The sequence below is a fragment of the Thunnus maccoyii genome, chromosome 5 (genome assembly GCF_910596095.1).
Source record: "Thunnus maccoyii chromosome 5, fThuMac1.1, whole genome shotgun sequence".
In the NCBI taxonomy this organism is placed as follows: Eukaryota; Metazoa; Chordata; class Actinopteri; order Scombriformes; family Scombridae; genus Thunnus; species Thunnus maccoyii.
In genome coordinates, this window is record NC_056537.1 from 5,272,418 (window position 1) to 5,283,722 (window position 11,305).

General features: G+C 38.6%; 1 protein-coding gene across 3 annotated transcripts; it reads right to left on the reverse strand.

Moving 5' to 3' along the window:
- Positions 1-1,778: 1,778 nt before the first annotated feature.
- On the reverse strand, positions 1,779-10,254 carry dus2 (dihydrouridine synthase 2). 3 transcript variants are annotated; one of them, XM_042412719.1, is made up of 16 exons: positions 10,164-10,254; positions 9,341-9,475; positions 9,207-9,252; positions 8,822-8,913; positions 8,664-8,707; positions 7,842-7,902; positions 7,716-7,763; positions 7,354-7,419; positions 6,825-6,895; positions 6,153-6,239; positions 5,787-5,955; positions 5,349-5,470; positions 4,823-4,963; positions 4,093-4,180; positions 3,872-3,945; positions 1,779-2,881 (listed from the first exon to the last, which is right to left on the reverse strand). In XM_042412719.1, exons 2-16 carry the CDS (start codon positions 9,455-9,457, stop codon positions 2,617-2,619), a joined length of 1,491 nt encoding a protein of 496 aa, XP_042268653.1. In that variant the 5' UTR covers positions 9,458-9,475; positions 10,164-10,254; the 3' UTR covers positions 1,779-2,616. The 3 variants fall into 3 exon arrangements, with proteins under 3 accessions (XP_042268653.1, XP_042268651.1, XP_042268652.1); XM_042412717.1 differs by having other exon boundaries at positions 9,341-9,478; XM_042412718.1 differs by having other exon boundaries at positions 9,341-9,506.
- Positions 10,255-11,305: the final 1,051 nt, after the last annotated feature.

Here is an 11,305-nt window from a genome sequence, read left to right on the forward strand (position 1 = left end):
AATTTATAGTTTACAGTTGTAATTTCTGAAGACTCAAGGTTTAATATCATATGAATAGTGTAGATGATCACGATGTTTATTATGTTTAAGTTTTATTTAGTTACTTATGAATACTCTGCATCTGTTTTTATACTTCCTTTTGCTGCTGTGACACAAATTTTGTAGTTTTTACTTAATTGATCAGTGGGTGTGCATGTTTTAACATTTTTGAAATGTTTATACCGAAATTCTTTAAATGAAAATGTAAACGTATACCAGCTCAAAGGCAAAATTTGCACAAAATATTCAGTAGCTTTAAGTTTAGTCAGTAAACTCTACGAGGTATGATAATAACTTTTGCGTACAGTACCGTAACAAAAGTTTTGTCCCAGAATTGCAATCAACGGCTTCGTCGGTTCCCCTCGGTGATCTCAAACGGATCGTGATTGCCATATTTCCCAGCGCACTTGAAAGCACCATTAACCAGCCCTGTGGTGACGTCAGTAGATGGGTGTCTACACCTCTCAGGTTCAATTCAGGACTTTCCCCAAACTCGGGGTCAAACTAAGATCAGCATTACAGTTTGAAATGAAAACATCAGACTGGTGTTATTTATATCAACAGACTGTATCATACTATTAATTACATAATGTTAATGATGTCAAACACACTGGCTTTCATCGTAGTGAAGGAATATGTCGTCTAAATGCAACAGCTTGGCTCTTTCATGTGTTTTTAATAGTTTTTTGTTGAGGAATCAGCTACATCAGGCTGCACCGACACCGACCGTGCAAGTTCACATGATAAGTTCATGAATAATTTTGGTCTTTTAATTGAAACTGTAGACATTAACAAAATATAAAACAATACCGGCCTTTTTCCTTCAAATGAAAGTTAAAGTCTAGAGGACTTAGAAGACTGTTTACTGTAACATTTTACAAATGAATGAAAACAAACATATGGCACCATGACTGTATTGTAGTGAACAGTGATAACTGACTTAAACTTATTTAATCCTATGTCAGTCTTCATGAACAGAGATGACACAAGAGGACAAACAATGGGTTTAAGACTCATTCAAATATCAGGATTTAACAAAAAAAAAAAAAAAAAAGTTCCTCTATAAGGCACCAAGGTCAAAATTCATACATGTGTTTATCTGATATAATGAAACCTGCATAAAAAGGTTCAGCGCTGCCCTCTGCTGGCTGCAAACATACATCTTCAGTTTCCAGATAAAATGTGAAATAAAAATATGTTTTGTAGGTTTGAATCCCAGGCTGAACAAGGACAGGTTTACAATTTTAAAGTCAGTCTTAAAACAACAGTCAGGTGTCCATATGAACAGTGAAAGAGGTTTTCCTCGCTGTAATCATTCCTCCATCCACAGTGTGTCCACACAGTCATTTAAAAGTTGATGTGAAGCTTTTATGAGGCTTCAGCAGTCTGAGTTAGTCATATCAAGTGGATATCTGACACGTTTACAGTCTTTTTAGCATCAAATTCCCTCTTTGTGTTTCCTCGGACAGTGTTTCCCTGTTGAGGAAGTATAGTAACATAAAGAGGGACTTTGGCATTTGGGCGGCTGAGGCTTCATATCAGCTTCAGATAAACGTTTAAATACATTTTTGTACAGAAGGACGACTGTGGATTTTGAATAAGGGATCTTCTAATGGTCAGTATGAACAGGAGGAATGATTACAGCAAGAAAAACAGGTTTCACTGTTCATTTGGGCTCCTGACTGTTGTTTTAAGACACACTTGAAAAATCGTGAAACTGTCCTTTAACGAGGTGCAATATGTAAGAATTTTGAGTTTAAAACATTCAAAAATTAACTAAAAAGTATCAACAGAATGTGAAGAAATAACAGTTTTGAGGTGATGTTAAAGACATCTATGTATTGTGTTGCAGAGATATCTACTTAAGTTAGCATGCTAACCAGCTAGCACCGGCCCGTCCTGTCTTGTAATACCTTTTTGTACCTTAAGAGGCGATATTGAGTCACTGTAGCATCCAGTCTGCCCTCAGTCCAACATGAGAGGATGAAGAAGTAGCACTTCCTCCTCTAGGTTAGATTTATTCAAGCAAACGTTAGCTCAACGTTAGCACTGAATTGATATTGCAATCATACTCAGTCAAAATCCTAGTTACCTAATTTGCTAGCTAACAGCACTGATAGTGAACTATTGATTGGGCGCTAATGTAGCGTAGCGTAACATAATGGTGATATGCTGCCCCCAGTTGGTTTTGAGTGTGGATATGCCAGTTCTTACATATTGCACCTTTAAGACTCTCCCAGCTGATCCAGTGGAAGACTGCTCTTGTACTGGACAGATTCCAGTTTAAAATGTTTTTCTACTGAACCGATGACAGTAAAAATAAAAGTTAAGAAACATAAAAAGGCAGAATTGAGCATCTGCCAGTGTTGATAATCCTCAAATAGTCAAACAGGAAATGAACTGACGAGCTTTTTGGTGGAGAGAAAACAAAAACCACCAATAAAGGCGACTTTTTAAAACTCCCATCAGCCTCTGCTGGAAGCTTGATTTGTTCTTCTAGTCCACACAAACATTCATCCGTCGTCAGAGAAGCTTCTTATCCTCCTGTTTAACATAAAAGAGTCATCTTCATCAACTCTACGGTTGTTTCGGAGGCGTGTTTGGTTTGTGATGGTCACCGTTAGCCACCGCAGTGCTCTTCAGGTTTTCTGTGTCCTGTTCGATATCAGTGACGCGTCGTTTGATGCTCCCCTCTTCCTCTGTGGTGCCGTTCATCTTCCCCTCCCTCTTCCTCTTGCAGACCAGGCCGGAGTCTTCCTCACCGATGCGACCCTCCGGTATTCCTAGAACTCGCAGGCAGACGATGGCCGCTGCTTGCTCTGCGAATTTCTTCGACTTCTCCCTGAAAAACAAGAAAATTAAAAACATGAGTCCTGTCTCCTGTCACATCATCACCAACGTCACGATTTTCTTTCAATCATTTATGCTTCAACAATCTAGAAAAAAAAATCTAAATAGTTGCTGATCTTTTTTCTGCCAGTCTGTGTGTGACTGTACTTGTATTACTCACATTGTGGGGACTCTATGGGGCCAAAAAGGAGGTCCCCATACATTTTATGGTGAAGCCTTGGTTTAAAGGATCAGTTCACAGTTTTTCAAGTGTGTCTTAAAACAACAGTCAGGAGCCCAAATGAACAGTGAAACATGTTTTTCTTGCTGTAATCATTCCCCCTGTTCATACTGACCATTAGAAGATCCCTTCATAATGACCTTACCATGGAAGTGATGGAGGACAAAATCCACAGTCCTCCTTCTGTACAAAAAGTTTACCTGAAGCTAATATGAAGCTTCAGCGTCCAAATGAGTCAAATCAAGTAGATATCTTTCAACGTTACAGTCTTTTTAGTGCCAAAGTCCCTCTTTTTGTCACTATACTTCCACCTGCAGCTCAACAGGGAAACACTGTCCGAGGAAACACAAAGAGGGAATTTGATGCTAAAAAGACTGTAAATGTGTCAGATATCCACTTGATGTGACTAACTCAGACTGCTGAAGCCTCATATAAGCTTCACATCAACTTTCAAATGACTGTGTGGACACACTGTGGATTTTGGCCTCCATCACTTCCATTGAAAGCACATTTGAAGGATCTTTTAATATCCAGTATGAACAGGAGGAATGATGGAAGGAAAACTTCTTTCACTGTTCATATGGACACCTGACTGTTGTTTTAAGACACACTAGAAAATTGTGAAATTGTCCTTTAAGGTTTAAGTAACATTAAGGTTAGGATAAGTCTCCAGGAAATGAATGTAAGTTAATGTAATGTCCTCTAAAGTGATGGAAACATGACTGTGTGTGTGTGTGTGTGTGTGTGTGTGTGTGTACTGACCACAGTGAAGATCTGTATTTCTTCTCTGCTACAGTCACAGTGGACTGAAAGGCTCGATCCTGAGCGCGCTGCACCTGGAGACACAAACACAAACTCTGGTGTGACAGAAACCGTGGAAGCGGGTGGACGTGATGGTATCACTACAAAAAAGATTCTTTTCTCCGTCTGAAACATTTCTAAACAGATTTCAGTACATTTTCTTCGCTGGATTCTTCTCTTACCACCTCATACAGCGGCTGCTCCAGCTTCTCCTTGCGGCTCCACTCCAACAGGAACATTTTTGGAGTGATGTGAGGCGGATACTCCCTCCTGGAAGCACACACACACACACACACGTCAGATCATAAAACCTTTCATGTTTCGTGTCATTTTCCTATTTATGAAGCTTATACATGTTCAGTTTTCGTTGACGTTGTCAGAAAGGTGATAATTCTATTTTATGTTTATTATTGAGGTTGTAGTGGGTGGTGGTGGTGGACTGGGGTACATTATACTGAAAAGTATTCCTAATATTTTACCTCCCTCATGTATGTTAATGAGGTGGACAAAGTAAGAATGTACGAGTGTATATTGATTGATCTGATTTCGGTCAGTCCAGTATCTTAATCATGTTGAGTGAAATATTTCCACCAACAGCAAATATGCTAAATATTAGCAAGAATTCTGATAATAATCAGAAAAATAACTAATAACATGTTTATTACTTATGTGCAATACCACAGTTGCATACCAAATGTGCAATCTAAAGAACGTGACAATAAAAGCTCTTGAAATCCTGAAATGTAGATCTGGATCCACAAATTCAACAATTAAAAAAAAAAAAGAAGTTCATACATATAATTCAGGTGTGTAGTGTCTGACAACATGTGTTTTAAGATGACAGACAAACGCTGTAAATGTTTGGGTTTTTTTTTTTTGTTTTTTTTAATATAAACGATGGTTTAAACTGACCGTTCAAACTTGACGGCCATGGTGGTGACGTCTCCGTCCATGACGGGCCGGTCAGGCTGACTGTTGCTCTGCAGAGCGTCCCGTCTGGCCTGCAGCTGTTCCTGAGTCTGCTGGTAAAACTCCTGCAGCCCGTACGCCTCGCTGCAACACAAACCCATATCAATAAAAAGGTTATAAAAAACAGTTTTTGCATTTATAAGTGCTCTTGTTCACCGCAATTCCGCCCGCGTTGTGATCAATATGCAAATTAGCTAGACGGGACCGGCAGACGAACATGGAGCATGGGAAGCAATGTCGTGGATGGGCATCATTCATTTTTTAGGTGATCTTTTAACTTGCTGGATGGATTTTCTTCTTAAGAATGTGGTCAGGCTGTACAGACAGATCGAATTGTGATCGATCTGAGTGCATTAACAAACCTTTTTCCTTATCCAGATAGGAAATCCAGGTACAGACGTTAATGTGAGGTATAAATGGGGTCAACACTAATAATCAGCCGTGTCACCTCCGCTCTATAACATCCTACCTGATCTCAGCGTTGGTCTGAGCCGCCTGCAGCTGTTTCCCCAGAGGAGACTCCACTTTGTCTCTCAGCATCTGACACAGACAGTATTTACTGTTGAAGGCGTGGTTGTCGTACCGAATTGCCTGGAAACACAAGAGGAAACACAAACCCTCAGTCCAGATAATAATCCCTGCTCCATTTTCAACATCACACCTTGTTCAGCAGTCAGTAACAGAAGTTCTACGGTTGAGAAATGCTGTCTGACGGCAAAGTAAAGCGGTGAAAATATTCTAAATATAGTGTGCACTTAAACTGATATGAGTATCTCATACAACCCCACTTCAAAAAATACAAACTATCCCTTTAAGACTGTCTGGATTCTGCTAAAAAAAACTGTCATTGCACCGGAAAATAATTAAGATACTTAATTAAAAACTGTGTGATCATGAGGAGACTCACGTATTTGAGGTATTCCTCCATGACCTCCTCCACAGGAAACGGTCCCCGGGCGCTGAACACGGATGGGTTCCACATGGCGGATCGAGCCAACATGACCGACGAGGCGCCCGTCGCCTTCCTGAACTCCTCGATGTCGGCGTTGGTCTTCACCAGATCCAGAGAACCTCCGCTGCAGAACGAACGAGACACCGACTAATTATCACTGTTGAAAGTTTGTAACAATGTGGTTATGCGAGCGAGCAGAAACACTCTGTGCTTTTAAAAAAAAAAAAGACACAGAAGCTCTGATGTTGAAGTTGGCGACCAAACATTTTAAACCGGTTTTCTGATGTGAGGACAAACACATCAGCAGGAGTCGAAGCTTACTTGGCGATGACGGGGATGGAAACAGCCTGAGTGACGGCCTGAATGTAGTCGCAGTGGACGGGATGTCTGGGACGCTCCTCCTTAAACCTGAACAACACAGTCATGAATGAGACACCAGTGAAACAGGCAGCTATATGAATTTATATATATATATATATATATATATATATATTTTGGGGCATTTTTAGGCCTTTATTAGATAGAGACAACAGGAGAGATGACAGAAAATGAGAGAGAGAAACTAATTAGTCTAAAAGTTAAAATACCAAATATGCAGGAACTGCTTGTATGAACAGATTTGTGGCACATTTGAGTGATTCCAGAGAAATTTGCAGCAAATTTGTGACCAATATGCTCTTTGACACATTGAAATTTGCGAGATCCAGATCAGATTCTCATGTATGTTAATGGAGTGGACAAAATATTAGCAACACTTTCAATATATTGCACTCCAGCACCACCACCCACTACGACCTCAATAATAAACATAAAGTAGAATTATCACCTTTATGACTATGTCAACAAAACCTGAACATGTATAAGCTTCGTAAAAGTAGAATTTATAGCAGAGCTGTTGTATTTAATTGTATTATACTGCACAGGTGTTCCTAATAAAGTGCTCGCTGAGTGTTTGTGCCGCAGCGTGTTAACACGGTTACAGAAGTGGTTTACCTGCCGTGAACGGCGACAGCAGCGACTCCGGTCTTCTCGATCCTCTGAACCAGACTGAGCGTCTCCTCCAACTGAAACCAGTGAAGACATGAAACCAGTCAACAGCTGATGCGTCTGCCTCTAATGTTAAAGCAGGCGTTTGAAAGATAAAATGAAATATGAACTGACAATTACAACAATGGAGAACATAAAGTGAGACTTTTATATAATCTCAAAGCTTTGTGAAACATCATAAGAGCAGTAAAACATAAGACAATAAATAAAAATGATGAAAAGAAATCTGATGTATTCTGAATGAAATTAGAGACTTTGTTAAAAAAATCAAAACTTTATTGTTCACCTTTGTTGCACAAAAGTAGAAATTTGTCTTCAGCTTCAATCAACATCAGTATCACATGTTGGAATATGATATAATAAATATGGAAATAATCTGATACATGCAACCATAAGTAGGAATATAAATATAAAATGAAGATATGATCATAAACGGATGTGAGATGATGAACGTGGTGAATTTTTCAGGTCTTACCGAAGGCAGGATTCGGATTTTACACGTCACTGGAACAGAAACTCCTGTGACGAGCTTCCTGAGGATCTACAGGAGGACAAAAGTTATATTCAAGTTTCCTTAAAGGAATTAAAAATCTAGAGTCTGTTTGTGCATAAAACTGTATGAACGACGTGATTATTATTTAAAGGACACATATTCTGCACATTTCCAGCTCTATATTTATATTCTGGGGCTCTACTGGAATATCTTTGCATGATTTACAGTTAAAAACTCCTTATTCATCTTCTACTGGTCCTTTCTGCAGCCCCTCAGTTCAGCCTCTGTCTGAAACAGGCCGTTTTAACCCTTTAATAAAACTCGACATCATGAAAGCTACTCACCGCTTCAATCTTGTCAGGATCTGACAGCAGAGCAGCTCCCATCCCGCCCTGCAGGACAGCAGAGGTCAGAGGTCAGCAGGAGGTCAAAAGGTCACTAACAGGTTGGTCACTGACAGGAAAACTCACCTTTGTGGAGTATTCCTTCGGACATCCCATGTTCACGTCGATAGCAGCGACATCATGTTCCCTGTGTGACAAGAGAGGAGAACAGTTCACTATAGTCATGTTTCCATTACACTTTTTATTTATCTTTTATTAGTTCTATTGTATTTGACTCTATAAATGTGTATTTTAATGTTTTTTCCCAGTTAGTGTTTTGAGCTCTTTAAACATTTTTCAAATTTTGATTTTAACTCAAAACTGAAGTTCAACCCAAAAATTAAAAAAAAAAAACAACAAAAAACTGCATCTCAATTTCAAACTACACACTTATTCTACACAAATTATAATATAAATATATTAATATAAATATATAAAGTATATTCATAGATGTCGGCATGCAGACTACATATGTTAAATTATTATTTTTGATAATAATAATAAATAGATAAACAAAAATAATAAATACATAAACAGAGTGAATGACTACAAATAATGAAATTATAATTAAAAAACTAGCAACAACTCAACTTTTTATTGGACATTCGTCCTGCTTTCGTCCTGTTTTTTTTTTCTCTTGATTAAGTTTGACTGTCAGTAGAATTTTGGTACAAAATGTGTTGATTTATTGAGTATCAGCTGCAAACACTGTGAACTATAAAAAAGTATTTAAAAGTATGAAAGTGTGACACGGACTCACAGAGCAACAATCAGATGGATTTAGAGACAAACGATTGAACTGTGGATCCAAAAATCCAATAATTACTTTTAATCATCTCATAGATCGTGACACAACTTCAGTTTCAATTAATCAACTAATCAATGCAGCTTCAAAGATGTTGAACTCACACAAGCCGAGCCACGATCAGCGCTCTGTCTGGGTCAGCAGTCCCCTAAAAGAAGAAAAGAAAACTCACAGCTTTAACTTTGAATGTACAACAAACTCACAGCAAATAAAAAGGAGGGAAATATTCATGTTGTCTAGTTTGAAATGTTTTCTGTCTCACCATCTGGAAGACGACTCGGTCCTTCTCCTTCTCACAAGTCCTGAACATCACTCGATCGTCTGGAGCTACAAAATCCACCGTCTCCAAAACCTCTGACAAACAAACAAACACACAGACAGACACTATGAAAACCACAATATCATCTGGACCATCAGCTGCCAGACTACTGATGTCATATATAATAATATATCACTCAGAGGGACAAAACTACTACTTTTACTGCAATACTTTAACTACATCAAGCTCATAATACATATGTACTTTTACTGCAGTAGGATTTTTCATGCAGGACTTTTACTTGTAATGGAGTATTTTTACATTGCTGTATTGGTACTTCTACTTCAGTAAAGGATCTGAATACTTCTTCCATCTCTGTAAATCTTACCGTTTACTACCCTCTGACACTGGGCCATCTTGATATCAATCAGCTCCTGGAAAAGACAGCACAGAGTTAATAACACTGATATAAACACAAGGGTCCAGTTTAATTCTCTCCCTGTTAAAAGCCTCCATCCTCACCTCACAGTAAACCACATCAGCTCCGTAGTCCAGAGCCAGCAGCCTCATGGGCAGAGTCCCGACCCGGACCATGGGAGCCAGCGCGGTGATGTTGCTGAAGCTCAGCCTGCCTGCCATGATGACGGCTCAGTCCTCCTGCTAACAACAGTCACACCGACACTTATCTTTAAACACAGAGATATATATTATTAACTCTTCTCTGCTAGTTTTGCTGTGGTAAAACGCATTATTTTCCACTGAAAGACCGTCACACAGAACTCCCTTCAAAAATCCGTTAATTTACTGCGGTTTCATTTCTTGTTCAACCGACGAAAACTACAAACCTTAAACTTAACACCAGAATTTAAGAAATGTATTATTGGACCCGGAAAACAATTAGCACACAATGCAACATATATAACGAGTAATATTCACTTTTAACACTACTTACATGCATCTAACAGCTCCTAAACGTCGGCTCAATTACTCTGGTTTACTACAGCGGTGTGAACCCACAATAAACTTGGATTTTACGGTGATTTAATTGAAATAAACATGTCAAAACGATGCCGAAATAACTACAACATAATGCCAATTTGTAAAAAAGTCTGTATTCATGTTTTATCAAGTCTGTCTGCAAGACGAAAAGCAAACATCTTTTAAAATGTTTGTTTTCTATGTGGAGCTCGGATCGATGGGAGGCTATGCTAATGCTAACACTGTAGCTGCTCCATCCACACTCCAAATAACGTCGTTTGAATTAGGCATAAATACGCCAGAGACGTTATTCTTTATACACACAGATATCTACATACTGTCTAACTTTAAAATTATATAAACTCACCGGCATTTAAGATGTTTATTATTGATGACAGCAGCTGTAACGTGCGGTCACGTGGGGGTGGAGCGAATGAAGCGTGCTCTTTTTAAACTTCCTGTTTAGACTTCTACGTCATCGTGCCATTATAGATAAACATCATGTAGATCACCAAAACATAGAGCCGAAATATATAGAACCATAGAAGGGTAAATGTGGATCAATTAATAATCATTATTTAATTCATCAGCACAGTTTATAAAAGATAAACATCATCAGTCATGTTCCAATTCATTCTCGATTTATTGTGCCGCTACAGTTATTTTACTCATTTTTACAAAAAGTGCTCTAAAATACATCCCAGTTAACATTCCATGTAATGATCCCGTTTGTAAACACGATGCTTTACAAATAATTTACAGTGAAAAAGTGTCTATTTCGAGGCAAAACGAGACAGGTGAAGACGCCGGCTGCTACAGATCCCTGCTGTGGTTTTCCTCTTCCTCTTCAATGGGAATACAGCTGGATTTCAGCTTTTTTCTTTTTTTTTTTTTTTAACTGTACATGTTATTTCACCCACAGCCTGTATATCAACAGTTATCAACAGAATGACTCCCCCCTCTCTAGTCAATGAAGATAGAAACACTGATGTTTCTATATAAGGCCATTAGAGATCTTTTCTTACAAAGTACAGTTTCCACCATTTGAGAAAACACTTACTGGTATGAAAAATGAGATCTGATTATTATATCTAGAAGTGCTGAGTCAAAGAAAACCAAATGTGCTAATCTTGAAGACATTTCAAGAATCTACAACAGTTCCAGTTGCCTTTGACCCAACTTTTCTACATATCTTATGACCTGAATCACACATATTTTTGCCCCACAATCATTTGGCAGCTTTTGGAGAGAATGCAACCGAGAAATCCTCAGATTAGGGGGCATCTACTGTAGCTTGAATAGTGCATGAAAATATTAAAGGACAGGTTCACAGTTTTTCAAGTCTGTGTCCATATGAACAGTGAAAGAGGTTTTTCCTCGCTGTAATCATTCCTCCTGGTCATACTGGCTATTGAAAGATCAGTCATGTAGTGCAAAAATGCATTTAAAAGTTGATGTGAGGCTTCAGCAGTCTGAGTTAGTCATATCAAGTGGATATCTGACACATTT